General features: G+C 35.0%; 1 protein-coding gene and 1 long non-coding RNA gene across 2 annotated transcripts; both read left to right on the top strand.

Moving 5' to 3' along the window:
* Positions 1–4,436: 4,436 nt before the first annotated feature.
* Positions 4,437–5,515, top strand: LOC136066891 (uncharacterized). The gene is made up of 2 exons (XR_010628420.1): positions 4,437–4,525; positions 5,192–5,515. It is a non-coding gene; the product is annotated as an uncharacterized LOC136066891 (long non-coding RNA).
* Positions 5,516–10,433: 4,918 nt separating this feature from the next.
* Positions 10,434–24,516, top strand: LOC111984622 (serine/threonine-protein phosphatase 2A 65 kDa regulatory subunit A beta isoform). Its single transcript, XM_065771893.1, is given in 14 exon segments — positions 10,434–10,556; positions 11,237–11,565; positions 11,568–11,644; positions 11,911–12,013; positions 14,268–14,380; positions 16,757–16,836; positions 17,266–17,407; positions 17,532–17,612; positions 18,704–18,808; positions 18,982–19,164; positions 22,656–22,748; positions 23,434–23,573; positions 23,721–23,787; positions 23,961–24,516. Coding segments are annotated over 13 exon segments (1,617 nt in total). The 5' UTR covers positions 10,434–10,556; positions 11,237–11,252; the 3' UTR covers positions 24,081–24,516.
* The last annotated feature ends 3,169 nt before the right edge of the window (positions 24,517–27,685 follow it).

Consider the following 27,685-nt stretch of genomic DNA (forward strand, 5'->3'; position numbering starts at 1 on the left):
AGATTTGGCAAATGGATGTTAAGACTGCATTTTTTAATGGCAATCTTGAAGAGGAAATCTATATGATGCAACCGGAAGGTTTCATAGCAAAGAACCAAGAGCATATGGTATGCAAGTTGCAAAGGTCTATTTATGGACCTAAGTAATCATCTAGGTCATGGAACATCAGATTTGATCAAGCAATCAAGACATTTGGTTTTGAACAAAATCTTGATGAACCATGTGTGTACAAAAGACATCAAGATAAAGTAGTAATGTTCCTAGTGCTTTATGTTGATGATATTCTACTCATTGGAAATGATGTAGGAGTAATGTCATCGGTAAAAGTTTGGTTGTCAAGCCAATTTGATATGAAGGACTTGGGTGAGGCTAACTTTATTCTAGGGATCACGCTTTGGCGAGATCGCAAGAATAAAATGTTAGGCTTATCACAAGCTGGATATATAGATAAGGTTCTAGAACGGTTTAGCATGCAAAACACCAAGAAAGGATTGCTTCCTTTCAGACATGGAGTTCCTCTGTCTGATGACCAAAGGCCTAAGACTCAAGAGGAAGAAAACATTATGAGACAAGTTCCTTATGCTTCTGCAGTGGGAAGTCTCATGTATGCCATGCTTTGTACTAGACCAGATATCTGTTATTTAGTTGGCATGGTCAGTCAATATCAATCAAATCCAGGACCAAAACATTGGCAAGCTGTAAAGCATATTCTCAAGTATCTACGGAGAACGAGAGACTATATGCTTGTTTACCGTTGTGAGGATTTGATTCCCATTGGCTATACAGATTCAGATTTTCAATCTGATCTAGATTTTAGAAAATCCACTTCAGGTTGTGTTTTCACCTTGGGAGGTGGAGCCATTAGTTGGTGGAGTATTAAGCAATCTTGTATTGCAGACTCCACCATGGAGGCAGAATATGTTGCTGCTTGTGAAGTAGCAAAGGAAGCCGTATGGCTCAAGAAGTTCCTTTCTGACCTTGGTGTAATAAGAATGGAGCAAGTTCCAATCACATTGTTTTGTGACAACAGTGGAGCAGTTGCACATTCTAAAGATCCAAGGAATCACAAGAAAGGAAAGCACATTGAGAGGAAGTACCATATCAATCGAGATATTGTTGCTCGTGGAGATGTGGTGGTAGCAAAGATTGAAAGTGCAAATAATCTAGCAGATCCATTTACTAAAGCTTTGCCTCAAAGGACTTTCAAGTCACATTTAGAGAGAATGGGAGTTAGATTAGGGCACAATAGTCTTTACGGCAAGTGGGAGATTGTTAGGATTAGTGCCCTTAAATCCTATTGTATGATGCTATGTATGATATTAAGTTTGACATTATGTATGACTTAATATTATGTTTAATAAATTTATTTTATTATTATCTGAAATAATGGTAACATGAATATTCGGACATTATCACATAGTCCATGAGATGCATAGTATGTGATTTATGTGAAGAGTCATAGAAGATATAAATCACAAGTTCTTTGTAAACTCAGAATTATAGTTCGTAGTCGGTGATGAAATTGGGCATTTCATCTGCGAAGACTATAACATATCAATCATGATGATTTGTCTTGATCATAGAAGTGGTGACTTCTGGTTAATGTGTTAATATGTTTTAAGAGTTAAGACATATTGAACTGGACCGCTGTGAGATTTATTATTCTCCTAAAGACTGTCAAATGAATAATAAATCTCACGACTTGTATTTGCATGAACTCTTAATCCTGAGAGAATAATAGACCTGATCATGAGGTGTAGGTTGTTTTGATATATCAGGATTGAGATCTAAAGTTATGGTTAAAACCTCAGTATGTTGGGCAGCCACATTTAGTGTTGATGGAACATGTATTCTCAAGATAAAATTCATAGTCTCTTAACGGAGATATAAAGTATTCCCTTGAGATAGGTTTAATGAGTTTGTTATTTAGAGAGTTAGGCCTAACCACTTTAGTAAGACTAAAGTATATATTTATGAAATTGGATTTCATAATTATATAATGAATAACATTAAAGGATTAAATCGGGTACTCAATGATTAAGATGTAGTAATTTACAAAGTGGCAGTCTACATTAATGACTTTGTATTACTACGAATATTTTATGAAGGGGTTGCATGTATAATAAAGTCTTGGGATATAATTTATAGATAAGACCTAGAGTGCAACTATATTTATATAGTGGTATTAAATATAGTTAATGGTAACTTTGGACTTGTCAAGAGTTGACAGAAAAGCCCAAGGCCCATTAGAGCTAGTGTTTTATTGGTCCCTTTTGGTCCTACTCCAAGCCACACACTTAAGCCCAATTGGTAAGGCCCAAAAAGCCAGCCCAATTAGATAAATTGGTTAGATACAAAGGGAAAAATGTTCAGATTTTTCAGAGTGTAAGAAACACCATTGTGAAGTGGTGTGTATGTGAGTTTTTGTCACTCACTAGTCATCCCTTTGTTACCAATTGAGAGACCACACATCTTGAGCGTTAGTGGAATTGGAGTGAAGATTAAAAGTAGTCTCAAGTGCTTCAATCTTCGTTTTTGAAATTCACCGCTTCAAGGTACGATCTCTTGTTCTCAAATTCTGAAATTTACTTAGTACGTGTTATCAATATCGAATGAAGTAGATCCGTTTAAAACTTATTTTCCGCTGCACTCATCTCTAATTTCCATCAAATCTCACACATGATTGACAAAAAAATTGCTACTCCTCTAAGCAAGATTGACAGAGAAATTGCTTATCTGAGCCCAATGCCTTTGTAATCTGCTGGTGTTGGGTTACTGAAAAGCATAGGTGTGTAGGCAGATACAACACATTGAGTAGTTACCTCAGAAGTTTCTATCTACTAACTGCTTTAGATATTTCTAGGGGTTCCAAAATGAAAAAGAGAAGGCCCTTGTGTTGGAACCAAGGGATTTTGTGCTCTAGAGGTGAAGTCTTGATGTCATCTTATTCCTTACATGCATTATTATTTAGGCACTTACAGATGCATTTTTATCGTTAACCTAGAATGCATTTAATTGTTATTTTATTGGGCTCATATTATGCAGGTCCTGTTAAGATTTTTGCATCAAGGTCCCAAGGTCCACCATCCTTTTTTTTTTTTTTTTTTGTAGGAGGCTTTGGGCTAATAATACTGCAAAATGTATCACCATCTTTCCATCTCACCAATATTCACATGAATTTACAAGTTTGTCACATTTGGAAATGAACACTTCTTGGAAACATACAATGTAAGCTTTCTCAAAACAACCTTCCTTGCTATGGAGAATGTCCAAGTTTCCATTAGGGGTGTGCGCGGTTCGGTAAGGGCGGTTTTTTTTCAAATTTATTACCGAACCGATAGAGATCGGTTTTTTCATAATTGAAACCGATGCATACCGCTTAGGGTCGGTTTTCCGACCTATAGCGGTACGGTTTTTGCGGTCGGTTTAGTCGGTTTGGTCGGTTTGAAATATTAAAAAAAAATTATTTTTTTTAAATAAAAAAATTGGGCTTTCAAGCTCAATATCAATATATCAACCTATTCAAGATTTCAAGTAAATCTGTTCACATAAAAAAAACATGTGCAAAAAATATGTTCACATAAAAAAAAATCTATTCAACAAATAGTAATGATCCAAACTACAAACAGCCTACAAAATTTAGATTATATATGTAAGCAGCTACAGCCTACAAACAGCCAACCTTAATAGTTAATATTATATACATAAGCATCCAAACTTAATATAATATTATATTTATATATGTAAGCAGGCTAGCACACTAGCACAGGCAGCAACTACTTGGAGTTGGACAATGGACCCCCACAAAATAGAAAGCCACGGAGACAGACACACAGTCACACAAAGGAAGTATTGCCTTAGCTGCTAAAGCCACGGACACAGTCACACCAGATTGAGAGATTTTAAAAGGTGCTAAAGCAGTAGTATTGCCTTAGCTGCTAAAGCTTTACTCAAACAAATCACCATGGATTGGTTTCTACTTTCTCGGGTTAGAGGGAACTGGGAAGTGTGTCAACAAAGGAAGTTTTGGTTTCTAGTTTCTACTTGATCATTCATGCTTTCAGCTTTCCCAAACAAATGAAAAGGAAAAAACAGTAAAACACAAAGACAAAACTGAAAACAGACGAAAAAGCTTACCGTTGTTCACTTGTTCTGCGTTAGACAAGACTTGAGAGCGAGAGAGAGAGTTAAAAGATTCTAAGAGAAAAATATGAACTTATACCCTGAGAATCTGAAAACCTAGCCTGAAACGCACCGTTTTGCTTTTATTTTTTAAATAACACCCATACATAAGTTACATACGACGTCGTTTTACAGCTTCATAAAAAAAAAAAATTTCAGAATGACAGATCCTGTATCCTATCGGTTCGGTTCGGCATCGCATCGGTTTCAGATTTCTCAATCCGGTGATTTCACCGCACCGGCATCGGAACAGAGGGTGAAGTCCGAACGCCGGCCTCGGCTCATTCGGTCGGCGCTACAGTCGGGACGGTATCGTCGGCGCCGGTCGGTTTGGTCGGCTCCGGTAAAGTTTTGCACACCCCTAGTTTCCATGGTTATGTAACTAATTTGCATTGATTGAATATTGTTATAGTTTAAGATTTGTGTTTTTGTTAAGGTCCTTGTCATTGAGATATAGAACTCTCTGTTTCTTCCACCCACATTCAAATCTACCTTTTTGTTTTTGTTTGTTTACTTTCACATCTTCTACTAGATTTTTCTCAACAAAATTCCTAAGAAAAATTTGGGTCCTTAATTGCTTCTAATAGTCTTTCTTTATATGGAAAATTATGGTTGTTTTTAAATTTACAAGTTTTGCTTTGCAAATCTTTAATGGATTTTAAACCTGGAAAGGAAGCTAAGACTAAATTATTGAGCTTTGCTTTGATTAGTCTTAGCTTCCTTTCTAGGTTTGTTTTCTCACACTTTCTTACTTTTTTTTTCTTTGGGTATATCTAGATGCACAAGGCAAGTATTATTTTTTTGGGATTTGCTAGAGTAAGATGGGAGTACTATATATATATATATATATATATTGGAATTAGTAAATTTATGTTTATCTAGTGGAAGTTGGGTTAAATAGAAAATAATTAAGCTATGTGATTCTCTTGGTGCTCAATATCTTGGCTCTATAATGTAAGTTATGGCTCAATGATGCTAACAATGATTAAATGTGCTAACTTATGTTTAGGTGGCTGACAATCAATACTACTTGAACTACCTTGGGAAAAATGGTGACTCTCTAGATGGAACTGGATGGAGCATGAGTGAGTTTAGTTGGGAAAAATGTGAATTCACTTGTTTGTAATAGATAAAAATTAATTTAGTTAGCCATTTATATATTCTTGTTCTGCAAGCTTTTCTTTCCTTTATCTTACAGTCTGACTACTGATTTAGTTGAGTTAAAGAGAATTTGAAGGGTTGGTTTTTTTGTATAGCTAGTTATTTGTATATACTTGTTGTGCACATTTTTCCTATCCTTTGTTTTTAGTTATGTCAAGAGTATTATGCCTCATGTTTTGGTTGTGAATGCATATGCTACAGATCTTCACTCAATTAGTGGTTTGGTTCCTCTCCTTTGTTACCTGAAAAACTCCCACTCAAATATTCATGCAAAGGTTACAAAATTTGTAAGAACTATTATCCAAAACAATCATCGTAGTCAATAACTAGTCATGGAAGCAAATGGTTTAGAACCTCTCATTTCTAATTTTACTTCAAACCCTGATGTGATTGTTCGAACCAAAGCACTTGAGGCAATATATTGTGTTTATAATAAGAATGGTGAATTGTGGCTTAGAAAACTGTTAAGTTAGTTCTTCAGCTAAATGAATTTATCTTCTACATTTGTATTTGGTTATAGTACATTGGACTTTTGATGTATTTAGTTGTAGTATGTCCAAAAACCCGTACTAACACCAAAAAAAAAAAAAAAAAAAAAGTAAAAAGAAAATCTTATCTGAGGGTCAAGAGACACTTAAATAACCTTATTTATCAAGGGTTGTACATGTAAATCTTTTAGCCTTTGGTAAATAAGGTTATTTAAGGGTCTCTTGACCCTTAAAATAATATTAGAGCAGTTGTTTTGAGGGTCATGAAGGACTTCAAAATTTCATTTTTGACGGTATAAGTTTCGAAGGTTATCAAGGGTCGATTATATTTTTTAAATAATTTTTCTTGAGGTTTTTTAATATCTTTTTCAAGGATTTTTGACCCTTGAAAAAAGTCAATTTTGTTGTAGCAAGTAGAATAACACTATGTTAGAGTTTAATATAGGTTGGGGGTGAAACTATATGGTTTAATTTGTTAAAATTTTTAAAATTTTTGAGATTCAATTTGTTATTTTTGAAATTACATGGTTACTTCCAGATTATAGGATTTAATAATCTATGTAAAATTAAAGAAATTCGACTATTAGTTGACTTCATAATACTATGCTACATAAACTTTCAAAACTTCACAATTTTACAAGTATTTTTCAATTGAATTTAAATTCAATTCTATATTTAATCTCCATTACAATCTTATTATATCTTTTTTTTTTTTTATATAAATTTTAAAATATATAGTGTCATATATAAATATAATTGTAATACATATACCTATTACTAGCTTCCACAAGTATAGTTTTCCAAAAAAAAAAAAACCACAAGTATATTCAACTGATTAATACCTGGAGTTTCTCTGTCCGCTAGTGAAAGGTGGTGCTTCTATCTTCTCCTAGGGCTGTAGAATTTTGTTCCTTATGTGTAAGGATTCTTTTGTTCCCTTGGATAAATATTTGTTTATCTGTAGGGCTTGTGGGTTTTTATTCTTTGGGGTTTGGGAAATACTTTTCGTCATGGAAGGTATCACCAAAACTTGGAGTCATATGTCTCTCTCTAATCAGGAGGGTGGCAGCTTCCATCTACATAAAGAGCTAGGTTCTAAAGTTTATTATTGCAGCTAATTTCTATATGAGGCGCACTCTGAATGTGGAAGCTGTAGCCAGGACTTTCAAACAACTTTGGAGGTCTAGGAATGGCTTTAAGATTAAAGATTTAGGTAACAATATTCTCCTTTTTATTTTTGATAATAAGCTTAAAACTAATAAGGTTTTTGTGAACGAACTGTGGAGTTTTGATAAACACCTTGGTATAATTCAAAGGTATAATAAGGTCAGGAATATTCGTGATTTAGATTTCAAGTTGATCACTTTTTGGATGCAAGTCCACGATATCCCTATTAGATTCATGAATAGGGAAGTAGTGGAGGGCATTTGCTAAGGCATTGGGATTTTTATTTTATTTTATTTTATTTCCAGTCAGGGGAATGTGGATGGCGAGAATGGTATTTTTATGAGAGTGCGAGTCACCATTGATGTGTCCAAACCACTTAGTCGTGGAAGAGTTATGTCTCTGGATGATGAGGTTAGGGACTGGGTGTCGTTCAAATATGAGAGATTGCTGAATATTTGTTATTGGTGTAGCTGTCTCACTCACCTTGATAAGGATTGCAATCTTTGGGTAGATAGTGTAGGTACTTTATCTACTGAGTCTCAATAATTTGGTTCTTGGTTTTGAGCAGCATTGATTCTCGCTTCAAAGAAAACCATGATCTCTATGCCGGGTTTCTATGATAAGATGAAAGAAAAAGCCACCAGACCCTTCCCTAAGGTGCCTTTGTCCCCGGTGGCTCCAGCTATTAATTCAGATGATCCCCCCCAATTTAGTTTGTTGATAAGGAAACTCCCTCTATTGAGGTAATTTCAAATTCACCTTCTTTCCCAAAAAATTCAATTCTCGAAGATATTCCTATAGGATTCGAGGGAAATGTTAATGTTGGGGATTTATTTGATATGCAAATTAAGGGGATTGACCATGATTTATGGAAATATAATTTTATGAACCATGATGGTATTATTGAGGAATCCTTTCCTACTAGGGAGTCTACTCTGATGGCTCTTGTGGAAGTTGACCAAGAACCAACTGTAACACCATCTACTTTAGCACAAAAGACCCCCCTATTCCCTCTGACCTCTTGACCCCAATTAGTGCTCTCTTAGATATTTCAAATCATAGAAAATTAAAGACTCAGAAAAAAAAAAAAAAAAAAAGTGCAAACCCCAAAATGGAAAAAATTGGTATGATTTGAGCTTCCTTTAGGCAATAGTTTTGATCCACTATCGAGTCAGAAATGATCCCCCTCCTCTAACAATGTTCTCCACAGGTTACCAAAAAAAATAAAGAAAGAGTGGTTTCCATTGGCTACAAGGAAAATTCAAAGGGTTTTGCGGCGATTGGTTCCCAGTCCCATGGGGCAATGAGTATTCTATGTTGGAATTGTTGTAGGCTTGGAAACCTAAATACAATTTAGGAACTTGGTGATTTAGAATGGGCACATGATCCTATAGCCGTGTTTATAGCCTAGATATGGCTGGATGAAGCAAGGCTACATGGTGTGTTGAAGAAATTGAGTTTTAAGCATAATCATTGTATGACTAATGAAAATCGGGGTGTGGGTTTGGCCCTACTTTGGAATGGTGACTTGGATATTTGGGTGGAAATGTCTTCCCTTAATCAAATTAATGCTCTTATCAATAAGGGGATGGTAAATGCATGGAGGTTCATTGGGATCTATGGTGCCCTTGAAACATATAAACATGGTGAATCTTGGGATTTATTGAGAAGCTTGGGTCAACGATGTGATCTCCCTTGGTTTTGAGGAGGTGATTTTAACTAAATTTGTAAGACACATGAGAAGTTGGGGGGTAGACCGAGGCCCTTCAAAAAATGTAGGATTTTCGAGATTTGGTGGATGAATGTGGTTTTGTTGACTTGGGCTATGTAGACAGCAAGTTTACTTGGAGTAGGCAGATTATGGGTGAAACTACGATGTGGGAAAGACTTGATAGAGCTCTAGCAAATGATGATTGGATTTCTATGTTTCTAGCTACCAAGGTTATGCACTTAGAGTGTGGTACTTTAGACCATAAACCTCTCATTATCCTCCCTTTAGGTATCACTCCTAAGCGATAGAAACCTTGGAGATTTGAACAAGTTTGGTTGGAAAAGGAAGGTTGTCATGCCATGGTCAAATCAGCTTGGAGGAGTGAAAATGTGGAAGTTTCCGTGGCAATGGTGGAAGAAAATTTATAGCAATGCCAGATTAAGCTAAAATAGTGGAGTAGAGTGGCGTTTGGAAATATAGTATGCAAACTGATTGATAAAAGGCAATAGTTAAAGAAGGTAGAATGGGTAGCTATTAATGGTGGTAGTGCAGATCACGTTCATTAGCTGAAGGGTGGCATACGAATTCTTCTATCTCAAGAGGAGAAATTATGGCAACAAAGATCTAATTCCATGGCTAAAATTTGGAGACCAAAACTCTTGCTATTTCCATAGTTGGGCCTCACAAAGGTTTCAGAGAAATCAGATAAAGGTTGTAAAAAATTTGGCTGGAGTGTGGTGTGAGGGTGAAAATTGGGTTGCTAACTTGTTGGTTGATATATATATATATATACACTTTTAAAATAACACTCCAATTTAGTCTAGGAAGATCAATCCCACTCTAATTAGTACTCTTAAATAAATCCAGCTTTACACGTTAAAAAAATTTCCTATTTGGGCCAGAATTAATGTTTACTACTTGAGTTGGAATTTAAAACCCTCTAAAACTTATCTCTTTAGCCTCTAAGAAGCCCATAAAACTTAAATAAGCTTCCAAGACTTTAGTTCCCAATTAAACTCAACTTAAGGTTGTTTAGATAGGTTAGAACTCTAATCCAAATAGATTTTAATCTTTTATCATTTTCCTTAACTGATAAGGAGACTAAAAGTTTAATATGAATAATCTATAAAATAACTTTTTACGTTACATTTCCTTTTATTTATTTTTCTTTGTAAGTATCATAATATAAAATAATACCACCTTTAAAATAAATTAAATAATTCATCAATTTCACTCTAGAAACAATTAAATTAACTTTAAGTATTGTCTCAAAAAAAAAAAAAAAAAACTTTAAGTATGGTGGGTGTTGCATCTTTTCTATCTTTTTACCATTTTCTATCCTCCCATTTTTCCACCCTTCCAACTAAATGTACTCTAAAAGTATGGATTAGGATTTTAAATTTGAAAACCTTAGGACAACTTGTTTTTTACTCTACCAAGTCCGCCAAAAACCTAGTTGACAAAAATGTAGGAGTAGAAACTATGGTTTTAAAAATCAAATCGGATTGACCAGTTTAGTGGCAAAACAGACTCTAATTCGATATGGTAGAACCATAAAAACAAGTGATTCAATTGTGAGAACAACCAAGTCTAGTTTTTAAATCCATGGCAAGAACTTGAAAAAAAAAAAAAAAAAAAAAAAAAAAAAAAAAAAAAGAAAAAGAAAAAGACTTTTCGGCCCAAAATCAGCCCATGGGCTATACGACTTTTCAATTCAAACTCACTTTTGTGGGCTTTCATGCAATTCATTCACACCATACAAGCACATCACAGATTCATCTCTCTCTCTCTCTCTACGCCCACGGACTCTGGGATCAGAGGCAGCCGGCGGGAACGCATTGAGATCGGTAAGAGACCACTCCCCATTTTCACATTCGTCGATTCGCTTCGCTTCAAATAGTAATCTTTTATTTCCTTTTTCTTTTCTCAATTATTCAATGAGGCTGATTTTGAATTCCTGCTCTATGTTTGGTTCCCGAGAAAGCTCAGCTCAGAAAATGAAAATAAAAAATCACACCTTTAAGTTTCGAAATTTGTATTTCAATACCGTTTTCGTTGTAATGTAGATACTGTTACGAGTCTTTTATCTGTTGCCTCTTTACAAATTTCCCCGGATTTTGGATTTGAATTCTAGGGTTTGTTTTAGATCTCTTATTTTCGATCCTAATTGCAATCTTTCCTCCATTTTAATCTGTTTGGTTACCGAGAAATGAAGAAAAATGCTTGCAATTTTATAACAAATGCCGGTTATGTTATCGGCTGTAGAACTTCCATGTTCTCCTGAAATTGTTAATAACCAAATAGGGCATTGGTTTAATCTACGTGTTTTGATTAATTATTGGGAAATTATAAATTTGGAATAACTATAAATTTTGCAGTTAAAGAATCTATTTTACTTAAAATTTAGGCTTCCTTTGATAAATATGGAGTTTATCACTAGCATTGTATTTGCAACAATTTTACAAGCTACAATATGGTTACATTATGTATAGTGCTGTTGACAATATTAATTGTTTGAAGTTTTTAGATATATTTGAAATACAATGTCTATGGTTGAAGAACCACTATATCCAATTGCTGTGCTCATAGACGAGCTGAAAAATGATGACATTCAGCTACGATTGAACTCAATTCGGAGGCTATCCACAATTGCACGTGCTCTTGGGGAGGAGCGAACCAGAAAGGAACTGATCCCATTTCTGAGTGAAAACAATGACGATGATGATGAGGTACTTCTTGCGATGGCAGAGGAATTGGGGGTGTTTATTCCATATGTTGGGGGAGTGGAGCATGCCCATGTTTTGCTCCCACCATTGGAGACCCTTTGCACTGTTGAGGAAACCTGTGTGAGGGAAAAGCGGTGGAGTCATTGTGTAGAATTGGCTCTCAGATGAGAGAGACTGACTTGGTTGACTGGTTTATTCCTCTGGTGAAGGTTAGATCTTTGTGTGTGGCTTAATGTTGTACTGGTGGCTTATGTATATTATCTTTATTTCCATCAATACTTTGCCTGTGTCTTTTTGTTCATTGTATAATTAAATTTANATCTTGTTAAAGTTTGAAATGGTTCATCTTTTTTTTTGAACTTTTTCCCTTGAGTGTTGATCATCCTTATTTTATTTGGATTCCTTTATTTTTTGTGTTTGTCATCATCATTGACTTTAATATACCATTTATTTAATATACAATCCCCAAACCCAGATTCTTTTCCATGGAAACCATTGTGGAAACCAAAAGTGCACAACCCCCAAACCCAGATTCTTTTCCATGGAAAACATTGTGGAAACCAAAAATGCCTCCAAAGGTTAGTTTATTTAATTGGACAGCGGCTTAGGGGAGAATTTTAACCATTGATAATTTAAGGAGGCAAAAAGTGGTGGTGGTGGATTGGTGTTGTTTGTGCAAGAGGAATGGGGAGATCACTGACCACTTACTCCTACACTGCCCAGTAGCTCAAAAGTTGTGGAATATGGTGTGTTCACTACTTGGGATTCATTGGGTCATCTCATGTAGTGTTGTAGAAATTTTAGCAAGTTGGTCAGGCAAGCTCAATAGACTCAGATCTAAGGTGCTTTGGAGAATGATCCCTCATTGTCTTATGGGTGTCATTTGGAGGGAAAGGAATACACGGGAATGAAAGATCGATTTATGAGTTGAAGCTTCTCTTCTTTTAGACCTTGTTTGATGGGGAAAATGCTATGGGTGTTACTTTTATTTCTTTACCTAATATGCTTGATTTTTGTACTTTCATTGTTAGTTTCATTGTTAGTTTTTTCACTGTTGCTTCTAGCACATGACCTATGTCCTTTGTTTCCATTGTATTTTCTTACATCTTTTTTCAATGAAGTTTATTACTTCTAAAAAAATACCGTTTATTTATTTTGGGTAAGTAACACATCTGGTGGGTAGTGAACCCACAATCTCATACTCCACCATATTCATTTTTTTTTTTTATAAATAACATTAGAACTTTTTATTAAAGAATGGCCAATCCAAGTACATTGGAAATGTACTACATTGGCAAAAATTAAGAACCCAAATTACAATGACCAACCAGAACAGGGAGGGATAAAGAAGAGCAAGAAGGTAAAACTAAGCTCATTCAAGGAGAGTATGGAAGAAAAAGGACTTTAAATCAAGGATTGACGGTTTAGAGTCCTCAAAGCATCTAGCATTTTATTCCCGCCATAAACACCAAAACAGACAATATGTCACAAAACTCTAGAAATCTATATTTCTGTCTTCCAAACTTGCCCTGCCAAGGAGCCAACAACTCAATAACTTTATATGGCATAACTAGCGAAAACCAAACAAACAAAATACCATAGACCACAACTCATATGCTATCGGACAATGAAGAAGAAGATGATCCATTGATTCCCCACACCTTTTGCACGTATAGCACCAATCAAGCAATACAATATGCCTATTCCAAAGATTATTTGTGGTTAGAATCTCACCTAAAGCGGCAGTCTAAGAAAAGAATGCTACTCTAGGTGCGTTAGATTGTTACTCTTATGAGGAGAGTATGTGCCATTTGAGTTGGAGCTCATTGGCTACGCTAATATACCATTTGGAGCTCATGGTTGGGTGTTTGCTTTGAATGATACTCAGATGTAATAAAATTAAGCCAACACTATTTAGCTCAATACATGCTATCCACTTAAATTTGATAGATCTTCTCTTTTTATTTTTGATAAGTAATAATATTTATTGATATAGACAAAGGGACACCCTAGTACACTAGGAAGTGTACAGGGGTCAAACAAATCAAGTTCAAAAATTACATAAATCAAGAAATTCAAGAAAAGAAGTGAATGATTGGTTTCGCAAAGTAGACAGCAAATCCGCTAAGGTTCTAAAGAAAAATAGATTGAGGTCTGATATGGATCTCTCATTATCTTTAAAACACTTACTATTTCTTCCCTTCCAAAGACACCACATTAAACACTTGTGTACTCTTATTTGACTTTTTAGCTACCTGTAGTATGTTGCCTGTGTGTCTGGGTTATGATGTTTTTCTACTTTTCTTTAATAAAATTTTTTTAGTTAATTATTGCCAAAAGCCTTGTAGCTCAACTAACACTTCCTAGTGCTTTCAATGGAGACATCCAGGGTTTAGATCGTCCCTTTCCCCCAATTTTTGAATTATTATTATTTTTCTTTTAGAAAAAAGAAAGGCCCTATTGTTTGGAAGGGCAAAGAACATATTGATGTCACTAAGGTCATGTCAACAAGAAAGATCTGTGGTGGTTAATGTTAAATTCAAATGATATATGTGGCATGTGGGTTGAGATTGCCATTGTTATTTAACATTGCAACTGATGAAGAACCCTCATACAATTGAAATTGTCTTTGTTATTCATTATTTTAAGTTTAAACCTTATAACATAAGAATGTACAAAGACATGTAAGGTATGAAACTTAGATGAGGGATCGTCCTATTAAACCGAAGAGTTTACAAAGATATGTAATTGATAATCACTTTTTCCACTATATTGTCAAGTTAATCTTCTTTTATAATATTGTAAATGACGTTTAAAATTAATCCAATTCAGATCAAGATTCTGTTCGGTTATTGGCCGTTGAAGGTTGTGCCGCTCTTGGAAAGTTGTTGGAACCTCAGGACTGTGTTGCACATATTCTACCTGTTATCATAAATTTCTCTCAGGTACATCTGTGGAGATGATCTTTAACTTTCTAATTCTATAATTGATGTTACATGTTTAAGCAGATTTTATGTTTAGCATGGTTTTGTAAAGCATCTATTTGATTATTTTCATAATCATACTTTAGTTTTTGTCTTGTTGCCATATACAATCATGTTTTGTTCCATTTAATTTCACTAGTGATGTACCTTTTGAACTGTTATTTGTACCTTGATTATGGATGATTAATCCATGTATCGTAGAATGATTGACAAAGAAGATATATATTAAATACATTTATGTTAGTATATATATAAAAAGGTGGAAAGAATTTATAAATTCAAACCCTATAAAATCTATATAAAAAGGTGGAAGGAATTGAGAAATTCAAACCCTATAAAATCAAAGTGAAAATATTTCAGCTAAAGTTCAGTTAATAGACGTACAGGTGAGAACAATGAATGAATGTTCGCTAGGAGAAGAAAATGGAAATTGGAGAACTGGATCATGTTTATTGTATATATTTGGATTGAAGATTTTATGAGGCAGATCAGACTAAGGATCTTAGTTGAATTCAAGTTTTGTTGAGTTCAGTCATGTGGAACGAAAATCAACAACTTCTCTAGTAAGGATTTGGTTCAGATTTAGGTTCTGCAAGAACAGGACTAGAGGGTTCAACTTAAGCGGGCTTGGCTAAGAGAAAATAGATCACAGACACCCGCAAAAAAAGGCATGGTACCTATTATTTTTGGGCACATTTTGTTTAGAAACCCATGACTAGACCAAAATGCATTGAATTGGAATTTATTCAGCCCAATTAATGTTTTTAAAATAAAAAATGAATTGAAACCGAATTGAATTCATGTGTTTGTAATCCCAACCAAACATAAGAATTGAATTGAATTAGAATTTATGTGAATTGGCCAACAAAGGACCAATTTGCATCAAATTTGCTCAGACTTCTAACTCATTTCAATTTACTTAAAGAAATTTTTTATTAAATCCCAAAAACATTCCTATTTTACTCATACTCAACACAACACATCAAATGAAATTAATATTCAAATTGTAGTTAATTTTGTTTTTGGTCCTCTCTATTTTTTTTTTTGGTTAAGTATAAATAATTTTATTAAAACAGAGGAGTTAGCTCAAATACACAATGTTTGGGTGTAAAAACTCTGAAAGAATTAAAATTTGAGATTCAACAAATCAAAGAGATCAAGAAAAGAAGCTACCCAATGTAGTTATCCAATCGGACAAGGATTGCAATAACAATTGTTTAATGGCATGAAATTCTACTGTTCATTTCATGCCAAATTATTCATAAGATGCATAGTGGAACTGCTGCTTTCCATATCTTGGAAAACTCTAGCATCTGATACACTTTCTTTGGTATATCCATGCTAATAAGAAAACACAAATGATCAGATATCTCGAGCCATTGAACAATACAATAGAAGATCCTCAACTGGCTTCCCCACTATTCTTGCACATAGACCACCAAGCTCCAATCACCATATGTCAGTTTTTGAGGTTATCCACTGTAAGAGTTTCATACATTGTTGCTGCCCAAGAAAAGAAAAAAGAAAGAAACTGTTTAAAGTACCTTAGAACCCAAATGCATCACCATGGGAAGTGAACACCTATTGATGCTCTCTGGGTGTCATAGCACTTGCAAACTTTGAACCTTCCTTTCTTAGACAAACTCGAGGATAAGATATCCTCTCCTTGACTTCATGGAAAGTTAGTACAGAAAATGAAAGAAAAAAAAAATCACCACAGACTCTTATTCCTAATCCTGAAAGGATCAAGTGAATTGAGGATTCCAATATTGCATACCTCAATTATCAGCTAGATACATGGCTATTGTAATTAATTTCATCACAATAAATTGAATTGAAGTCAAATGCAATTTAATTGTGAATTGATGATTTGATTCCAAATTGTGTGTTGGTGTTTTGTATGTTACTGAACCTAGAAAAGAAAAAAGTAGCATGTCTCCTATAGTATTTTGACATGTTTACTCATCCAAAAAAATGAGGTATTTCATTCAATTTGGGTTCTCTATAGAAAGTTTGTTGTGTCTGTTTCTGTGATCTTTTGAGTTGTTGTCAAAGTTGGTTTTGAAAGCTCCAGGAAGGGCCAGGCATAATGTGGAGATTTCATTTGTCTTATTTTCCCTTAACATAATTATTAATGCTATGCTTAATGAAGACGTTCTATGCTTGAGATAGATTTCTCATGTCAAGCAAGTTATTTGATTAATTTTTTTCTTTGACAATCCTATTAAGTATCTCTATTACTATGATGGATATTGGATAAAACATGCTCCCTAACATGGCACTTATCTTCTTACCTGTTTATTAAGCTCTTATATTTGCTTTGATATTTCTGAACAGGATAAGTCTTGGCGTGTGCGTTACATGGTTGCTAATCAGTTATATGAACTTTGTGAAGCTGTGGGGCCTGAGCCTACTAGGTAGTCATTTATTATTAAGCCACCATGGTATCTTGCTTATGCTACGTAGCTGACATTGTTCTGCTGTATCATGTAAACATCTGTATGGTTTTAATTTCGTTCTCATGTTTTCACTGTCTTTCTCATTATCTTTGACAATCATCCTGAAATGCTCATGATTTCTGATCAAATGTCTACTTTTATATATATTAGACAAAAAGAGAACCTTACATAGACAAAATTGCTAAACAAATTGTTAGACAAAAAGAGAACCTTACATAGACAAAATTGCTAAACTAATTTTCTAATATATATATATATATATATTAGACAATTAGTTTAGCAATTTTGTCTATGTAAGGTTCTCTTTTTAAGTGTGGTGGTGTAGCAATAATGTTTGTTTGTGTAATCTCTTCTGAAATATTTTGTTTATGGCAATTATCTTCTAAGGACGGACTTGGTCCCTGCATATGTCCGGTTGCTTCGGGATAATGAGGCTGAAGTACGTATAGCAGCTGCTGGCAAAGTAACTAAGTTTTGCCGGATATTAAATCCTGAACTTTCAATTCAGCATATTCTTCCTTGTGTGAAGGTACGTGTGCTTTTTAAAAGATTTTCTTCTCTCTCTATGATGTTACCTCTTAGCATAGGAATTTACTCCTCACCTACAGACCTTCTATTTCAGCAATCTTAATACCTTACAATGATTGTTGCAGGAATTGTCATCAGATTCTTCACAGCATGTTCGTTCTGCTTTAGCTTCAGTTATAATGGGAATGGCTCCTGTATTAGGAAAGGTAAGAATGTTGTGTGCTGGTAAATGCTGATGCAGTTATCCTTGTCTAGCAATGAAAGCATCATTGCTCATTGTGAACTACACCTGTTGACTATTTTTATTGCATTTTCCTTCTAATATTACAAGAAGATGAACTAAACTTCTATCTAAGCTTGATTTTTATGTGGAACTTCTTAACCACAAATTAACTGTGTCCAGTTTTTGAATTTTGTCAAGCATTCTACTTTCAATTTATATCTGATTTGAAGGATTTGGTCAAACTTCCTTACCAATTATAAGTTATTTGTTCAAATTTCAGACACAGAATATAAGTTATAGAGAAGAAGAAGCTTTCAAGCTTCAAATTTTTTAGTGTACAGCCAACATTTTCTATTTGATAGGAATTTGACTGCATTTACAATTGGTGCTTCCTCAAGACCCAAAATTCAGCTGAGCAATTGGCATAAGTAACTATCATTTAAAACAATGATATCCTTAATTAAATGTGTCAGTGAAGTTCTTGTCCTGTGAACTGGATTTACGTCTTTCTTGTTGTTGCTGGTGTTATGCTTGATTTGCAAGTTGCAATTTTGATAACCAGTTTCATTGTGCTCCTTTATTATTTTGCTTGTGAATAGGGATGTAGTCTGTAGATTAGTATTATGGGAATAAGTTACCTAGGTCTTCTTTGATGACAATGATGTATTTTACATTTTTACCCTTCTTTTTATTTTTTATTTATTTTTTATTTTTATTTTTTTTATAACAATTATATATTTTACCCATGTCTGCTTTGTTGACAGTGACTTTTATGAGTAGATACATAATTGAAGTAAATACTTTCATTTCCTTGTTATTTTTCTTGGATTGGCATTTTTGTACTTTTTCAATGTATTGCTTTCATACGGAGATTGGAAATCTGGCATGCACATAATGTTCCATGCTGAAATTGGACAGTTTTCATTTCAAGGTTTTTCTCTCTGATGTGTTTCCTATATTAGTGCTGCTAATTGGCAGTTAGAAGTGTCTGGTTTCTGCTTATATGAATGTGATCTCTCTCTTGGGTTCCAACTTGCACTGAACTTTTGAATCCCATTCTGTTGGTTAATGCAGGATGCCACAATTGAACAGCTCCTTCCAATTTTCCTTTCTCTTCTGAAGGATGAATTTCCAGATGTACGCCTTAATATTATTAGCAAGCTTGATCAAGTGAATCAGGTCTGTTAAAATTTTAAAGATGAACATTTTGTTTTTAATTTTTTTGCTCTTATGTGCATTTCATGTCTCCTTTCTTATGATGCTGTAGGTGCTTTTAACAATTGCGCATGTGATTTTAACATGCATGTGTTTGTTTTTTTCTCAAGTCCTGTTGAAATAAGCCATTTTTGCAGGTCATTGGAATTGATCTGCTCTCTCAATCCTTGTTACCAGCCATTGTTGAGCTTGCTGAGGATAGACATTGGAGAGTAAGGCTAGCAATAATAGAGTATATACCTTTATTGGCAAGTCAATTAGGTGTTGGATTTTTTGATGACAAGCTAGGTGCTCTTTGCATGCAGTGGTTACAGGATAAGGTTTGTTTTTTTATCTTGTTTAAATAAATAGAATGTGTGAAAAATTTTTCTTGCATTTAGTTCATGTTGTTTTTTACTCTGTCTCTCTCTCTTAAATTTAATGTTAGTTCCTACTCCTGGTAACTACGATGTGTATGTATAACTTGTCTGTGTGTCATTTTTCTTATAAGTAAAATAATTTTATTCAAAAGAGGAAATAGATCAAACAAACAACATATGTATTGGTCTATTCCTAAGGAATTACCCAATCAAAGTAAGAATGTCTAGAAAGTCTACAAATGAAGACGAAAGGATACTGCCTAAGACAGTTATCCAGTAGTATGAAGACCTCAAAATCATTTACTGGAGTACATGAATAGGCCACTCAACACCTTTAAAGGTCCTTCTATTCATCTCTTGCCAAATAGTCCACAACACATAAAGGAATAACTTTCCAAATCTTCAAATGCCTATGGCGACAAGACTTTCCTTGCTAGCAATCCAACATTTGCGTTAGTGTCTTTGGCATGACCTAAGAGACCCCAAACAAGGTAAACACAAATGGATACAAGTCCATTGCCAAGGGACATTGCGACAGAAGGTGATCCAAAGACACTCCATCTATGTTGCATGGGTACCACCATGATACGTGGTATGGGGATATGGCATTTTTTTGAAAAATTAGGGTACTCCAGTGGCGGCTCAAAGAATTTTTCTCAGGGTATTCCTTAAGAAGCATAAATTATACAATTTAATAAAAAAAAAATTCATATATTGATAACAACAACAATAAAAAAACTCGCAAATGCATAAAGTTTACAATTGCTTTTTACGAGTTTTCATATTTTGAAATTAGTACGTGATAGTCTTATTATTAATGCTACAAGCTACATCTCTTTTAATGTGCACAACTAAGCAATCATTCATCTACTGAATGAAGAAAAAATTATGGAGCAAAATTTTAATTTTATTGGCATAAAAAAAACTGAGGGTGTTCCCAAAATTTTTTTGAAGGGTAGACAAATAAAAAATTTTAAATTATTATATATATATATATATATATATATAATTCAGGTCAGGGTGGTCCCAGGACCATTAAGGTGGTGCCGCCCCTGCCCCAGGTTGAGAATATAGCAATTAATTGATTAATTAATATTTATTTTTAGGTATATTTTATATATTTTTTACTTAACTTAAGTTTTGGGGTACTCACTTTAACTACGAATAATTCAATTTAATAAATAATAATGCTAGTAAATGTTGTCCACAATAACATATTTGTACATTATATTTATATCACTAACAAATATCAAATAATAAATAATAACAAAAAATCAATATTATTAACACAACAACCTTAAGTTCTTAACCAAACCTATTAATGATAATAAATTGCTCACAACATATTTTTACATTATATCAACAAACTAACATATGAGAGAAAAAAACTAGATCTGTGATAGGAGCAAGACTCATTAAGTTCAAGTGAGAGAGATACTGGTGTGGTGCTTTGGTGGTTGATGGTTGGCTGGCTGCGATTGGACACGCTGGTTGCCAATCTATGGCTGCCAAAGGCCTAGAGTGATGCTGTGAGAGCCAGAGAGAGAGAGAGAGAAAGAGGGAGAGTATGGGTGAAACTAGGTGCTTTTGAAGATGGTTGTCAACAATGGTGTGCTTACCAGGTGAGTCAATCCTCTTTTTTTTTGGTGCTCTGCTGTGTTTGAGCCATACCCCGATTAAAAAAAATTGTTTTTTGTTTTGTTTTTTTATTGCTGGGTGCATATTTGACATGATTGTACCCATGTCTGAGCAGTACCTGTGTCCAACACGTGTTTCACGTGGATGCTTTGCGAAAAATGGCATTTCCATGCATCATAGCTTTCAATTACTCTTGCACTTGCAACCAAGGTAGTGAATTGTAAGCCCCCTGAAATGTACTGGTTTTTATTCTGGCCTGTATCGATCTTTTCCATCTGTTTTGCCCATTGCAGCTGGTAAATTTGAATTGGACTGGTTCACTTTGCATCTAATTTTCTTATTCCCTTTGTTTGCCACTGCTGCGTCTTCGTCAACCCCTGCCACTGATGCTGCCGTGTCTTCTTCATTGAGTCCTGCTTCTACTGCTGCTGCTGCTGCTTCTTTTATCTTTTAGTTTTTAGTTTTTATTCTTTTCTACATTTCTCCGCTCCAGTCCAGTCTCTTTTTATCCATTTCTTACTTATGCCACTTTTGCTTTTCTTTTTTCACTTAAGGTTTCAGTGGGGTAGGTCTACTTCCTAGGTCTTTGTAAGTGTTATTATGTGTACTACTTTATTCTTCATGTGTGCTTTCTGGTGTTATATTGTCAAACTCTATTTATACTTTTTATTAATTAGATGCAAGTATACATTTAGTTAAATTAATTAGGCATCAGGCAAAATATTAGAACGTGGGTCTTGGATACTCTTAATAATTTATGAACTTCAATTAAATATATGTGCTCATGAATATATATAAAATTTAATAGATATATACAAATATATAAATAGCAATAATCCTGAAATGGTCACCGGTACTGTATTGACTAATTTGCTTGAAACACCAATCAATAATCATAAGAGCACATTTACATGCCAGAATTTAAACTGTCAAAATTTAACCCAATGCTACTGTCCAGATGAAGAAAGCCATCTTATGAGGAACCTTTACACTCCAAATAATCTTCCAAGGAAAGTGATCTCCTCTGGGTTCTTTAAAATGTTTATAGAAAGAATGTTTGATAATCTCCAGGAAAGCTGGTTTTCACCTTGGCCTTGAGGGTGGTGAGAGTACAACAAATCAATGAAACTATCCACAGCTTTCAATTCAGAGTCTTGGAAAACCTCCAAAAATGAGGATTCCAAACATGTCCTCCGCTTAGGTATGAGGTAATGGAAGCATCTTTTGCCATTGCCAATGTATGCCACTCCATAAAGATATCCTTAAGACTAAAGTCACTGCACCAAAGATCATGCCAGAATCTGACCCTAGATCCATCTATAAATTTAAGAAACCTGCTAAAGATATCATTCTTGTTTGATTTGGAGGTACTACAGATGTTTTTTCTTATTTTATTTTGGTAGAAGGACTAACAGATTTTGACAAAACCAGAAGTAGGAATGGGAGGATTTGACGTGAGTCATAAAGATAGCATTCTTATTTATCTTGCAATTGTATTATGTGATTAGGAAGACATACAGGAAAAAAAGTTTGTTATTACCCTATGATGATTCTCATCGCTGTTGGCTAGGCTAGACTTCGGTAAAAATATTTATTCATGTTATTGTGTAAGATTGAAGAACTTGTATATTATCTGCTTCGTTTGGGAAAAAAAGTCCTTGTTAAAACTCTTATCATGAGAATGTTTTTCCCACCTTATAGTATTGACATAGTTTTAAGGTTTTAGTGATTAAGAATCTATCTTGATCTCTTGTTTCTTATCATTTGTTGCATGTTATATTTGATTTGCTCATTATTTGGGGTGTTTATCACAGGTTTACTCGATTCGTGATGCAGCTACTAACAACTTGAAGCGACTTGCAGAAGAGTTTGGCCCGGAGTGGGCAATGCAGCACATAGTTCCACAGGTTTATTTAATGACTTGGTCCATTAAATATGTCTGGCTATGCCCGTAAGATTGCATTTAGCATGAAACATGGAAACCTATATTTTTTGACCAGTAACTTAACAAATTTTATTAATATAAAAAGAAACCAACCAAATACATTGGATGTGTACTATAGTGGCAAAACCTTAGGAGCCCAAATTATAATGATCAATTAAAACAGGGAGGGAAAAACAATGAAACATGGAATATCAATTTGAGATTGATATGTGGGAAATAAACCTATGTCTGTACCTATTTATTTGTTTGTCTGGGTTTTGCACATAATTCTTGGCATTGAGGCAAGAGGGTTCTGAATGCTTTTTTATGGGTATCTTCCTGCCAGGCTAATACAAACCTGAAAAAAAATATCTTTTATTCCTCCAATATTGAGAAATATTTCAGTTAACTTCTGTTGCCGACTTCTTTCAATGTCTGAATGGATGCTGCTTCTCTCTCTCTCTCTCTCTCTCTCTCTCTCTCTATTTTATTTTTATTATTTTTTTAATTTTTTCCTTGTACTAGTTTAACATGTGGGTTTTTCCTTCAGTTTGAGTCATAATACCTCCCACAAATTTTCTTTTTGGGTTCATTTTGTTATTGCTTGTTTGTTTGTTTATTTATTTACTACTTCTTGAATAACAGAGGTTGGCATGCCATCTGGGCAGGTTTTGGAGATGATTACCAATCCACATTATTTGTATCGAATGACCATTCTGCGTGCAATTTCCCTCCTTGCTCCAGTAATGGGCTCAGAAATCACAATTTCAAAGTTGTTGCCAGTGGTTGTCAATGTATCAAAGGACAGGTATTTGGGTTTCTTGCACTTTGTTTATCCAATGATAAAATTGTAGACCAACTTATCACTAAAAAAAAAAAAAAAAATTGAAAAAGAAATGGAAAAGATGTAATCAGGTTGAGTGTTTTGAGTCTTGGCCTGAATCTCACTCTTCAGGGTACCGAACATCAAGTTCAATGTGGCAAAGGTGCTCCAGTCGCTCGTACCTATAGTTGATCATTCTGTAAGTATCTTGTGCATTTATTTTTTCTGATCTGCTCTTTTATTTTCTTCTGCATGTTTATAAAATCTTCATGATTTTATTATTTGACATAAATTGTTTTTGTTATTTTGATTTATTGTATTTATTTTTTACTGCCATTTCCCTCATTTGGTCTGAGAATCCTTATAATGCAGGTAGTGGAGAAGACAATTCGTCCCTGTTTGGTCGAGCTAAGTGAGGACCCGGATGTTGATGTCCGATTTTTTGCCAACCAAGCGCTTCAGTCAGTTGACCATGTTATGATATCCAGCTAGATAGGATTCTTCTCACAATTTATTCCACTGAACTTACGTTTGGATGGAAGTCCATTTTATTATTGGAGGTGCTATTGCTTTTCCAAGCCGAAATAGCCATATCTTTTTTCCCAGTGCTTCTGAGTTCTGAGTGGTAGTGTGCTAGTGAAATGTGACTCATGCAGGGCCATCAGTGCCTACCGATTTTGTGTAGTCTAATATATGAGAAAGATACATTCTTCATTTCTATTTTTGCTGTTTTGCATATGTTCGCCTATTTTAGGCCGTCCTTGTTGCAAGAAATTGTTTCCAGCAACTGGCAAAAATGAGTTTGGTGAGGTTGAATGAATGCTATCAAATCTTGTGATATTTTTAGAAATGTTTCAACTCTGATAGAAGCAGAACCAAGAAAGAAAAAAGAAAAGAGTTCAAAATTGAACTTACTATATTTATTTAATTTGTGTAGACTTAGAATTAATATTGATGGGAATATGTATGTAAAAATATCAAAGTAAAACTTTTTTGTTTTTGTTTTTTGTTGTTGTTGGTAGGGCTGTAATCGGTTCAGTTCGGTTGGTTTTTTTATATCTGGCTAATCGAAACTGAAATTTTCGGTTTGTAAAAGTCTCAACTGAAACTGACTGATATAGTTTAAAAACCTTCAATTTTGGTTTGTTTCGGTTTCGGTCGGTTTTGGTTTTTGGGCTTGGAGTTTGGGCCAGTTGGGCCTCTGGTTTTTTTTCCAAAAATTTTTAGTTTGGGCTTTTTTTTTTAATTATTTTTATTTTTATTTTAAAAAAAATACAGTATTCAGTATGTTGTTACTACAAAACAGAGATTTAGCCAAGCACATGGGTTATTATTTTTTCAAATCCCTAACTTTCTTTGCAAATAAAACTTGAAAAAATAAACATCTTGATCTTAATTCACTATTTTCAAAGCCATAACTTTATTGATTCAGATTCAGTATAAAACAAAACCCAAAACACAAAACAGAGAGAGGGTATCCAGATTTTCAAAAGAGACTCACCGTGAGTCTTGACTCTTGAGATGAGAAGCCGATGATCAAGCAGATTTGGAGCTCCTCTATGGCTTTGTGGAGATGGTCCTGGGCTTCCCAGAGGTGGTGCTCGATGTCGACGTTGTCCTGGAGTGGCGGTGATGGTGGAGACCCTGTTGTTGATGCCATTTTCGTCACACAGCCACAATCATAGCGAGAAGAGAGGGTGACGAGTGGAGGCGGCGAAGGCAAATTGGCGTAAGAGGGAGTGTGAAGTGGAGGCCAGAGTGAGGCTGTCTGAAGTCTGAACATGAGAGAGGAAAGTGTGAGAGTGAAATTTGAAAAATGTGGGTATGTAGGGTAGGGTTTTCCAACTTTTGATTTTATATTCTAATTAGTTTAATTAGATATTTACTTAGTTTAATTATAAGTGATTAATCTAATGGGTTTTAAAATGCTCTATTTACTTAGTTTACTTGGCCGGATCATTTGAATTTTTGAAATGAAATAATGGAGGCCCACTGCCCAATCGTGAATCATTGAGTTGTATTAAAATGAAATGATGGTTGATGGAGGTCCATTGCCCAACACAAAGCTTCCAGCCAAAGTGTATCTTTTTTTTTTTTTTTTTTAGAAGATGTCCAAGGCTTCATCTGGAAAAGCATCATCTGCCGCTTTGGTATCTAGAGGCTTCGTCTCGAACAATGGCAAAAAATTTGACAACAATGCATTCAGAGACTTCTACCAATAGTTGGGGATCAAAAACCACTATTCATCCCCTACCCACCCATAAGCTAATGGTTAGGTCGAAATTACAAACTGATCCTTGCTTAAGATAACCAAGACTTGGCTTGAGGGAGCAAAGGGGATATGACCGAACAAACTACCAAGTGTATTATGGGCATATTGAATGATGGCTTGCACACCTACAGGCGAAACACCTTTTCACATTGCATTCAGAGGTGAAGCCATCATCTTGATAGAAATTGGGTTAACCAGCTATAGAATGGCCTACCATAACGAGCGTAGGAATGAAGAGGGAATGCGACTATAGTTAGACCTCCTAGATGAAGTTAGGACAATGACTGAACAACAGATCATACATTTCCAGGACCTAATGACAAAGCACTACAACACCAAGGTCAAGCCTTGACACTTTCAGGTTGGAGACCTAGTCCTAAGGAAGGTGACGATAGCTACTAAAGACCCCACACAGGGCAAGGTATTCCCCAACTGGGAAGAACCCTACAAAATCATCGACTACCATAAAAAGGGGACCTACCACCTGACTTGTTTACAGCACTCCAAGTGTTATCAAACTGGTCAGACATGCTATCCCACTCTTTGAGTTTACATACACAGTCCATCTTCTATACAAAGAAATACCTATTCTTCCAATTCCTATTAGAATCAGGCATGTCTGACACCAATCTAAATGATGGTTTCCTTGCAAAGAAGTGATAAATACCCATTGATGAGTATATCTTCTAAGGCTTATAGCAATAGAAGAACTCGTTAAGAGTAAGGCGACGATTGCCACCACTCAATTGGCCCCATATCACCTCGGCCCTAATGAAGATCCTCCACGCATTCTAGGGAATTTGGCTGACAGATAAACCTAGATAATTAGCAAGGTGACGGTGTAGCTCTGTTAGTGGCAACCTCAAACCAGCAGTGAACATGGCATCATACATGCCAATGTCTGCTATCCTACCTGAGTAACACTTCTCAAACTTTCTTGGCAACCACATGGGGATGTGTTTAGGAATTTGATAACAATTGCGAAGATTGTTGAAAACTTTCAAGGATGTGGTTAGGTAGAAGTCATTCATCGTCCATATCAAAGGAAGAATGAAAGGTCTATGAAAACTGCCTTTTACTTCACTTACAGCCTCATCGCCTTCCCCATGATTTTCTCCCAAATCACTGTCGCCTTCTTCTTCACCCTCACCTTCTTCCTCATCCTCATCTTCTCCTTCTTCCTTATCCCCCACATATTCCTCATCTTCCCCTCAACAAAAGAATAGGCAATCAACTTCCTTTCTGGGGACCATGTCAAATCCTTCATGGGCTCACTCCCCAACAAATAGACTTCATCGTAATCTGCACCCTTATAGACTGATGACAACTATTCACTCGTTGCTTCTCTATCACTTGGCATCTATTCACCTACAAGTGACAGATGTATTCGAAGAACCTATTCATGTGACGAGTCTCTAAAAGCAACAACCAACCAGAAAAACAACAATTAAGGTAGAGAAAAGAAAACTTATGTAAGGAGTCAACGGTTGCTCGCTAGTTAAGATGATGGATGTAGATGAACATAGAAGCAGTGATGGAACAACTTAGAATTACAGCGCTCCAAAGATGAAAGTAAAATAAAAAGAGAAAACTAAGGAAGATGAACTATTTATAGGGCAAAAGAGCGTAGCATACAAAGTGACGCTTTTGATTAGAAATGAAGCCAATCAACAAATGCCACGCGTCATTTAGCTTTCATTGTAAAGACTACCTACCCCATTAATGAGACACTTTTCAATAAAGCAATTAATGCCCATAAAAACCCTTATTACTCCGAGACCCATTGGGCATAGCCGATGGACCACAGAGTAGGCGGCAGCTGATA

Source organism: Quercus suber, unplaced genomic scaffold (genome assembly GCF_002906115.3).
Source record: "Quercus suber isolate HL8 unplaced genomic scaffold, Cork oak 2.0 scaffold_50, whole genome shotgun sequence".
NCBI classification, from domain to species: Eukaryota; Viridiplantae; Streptophyta; class Magnoliopsida; order Fagales; family Fagaceae; genus Quercus; species Quercus suber.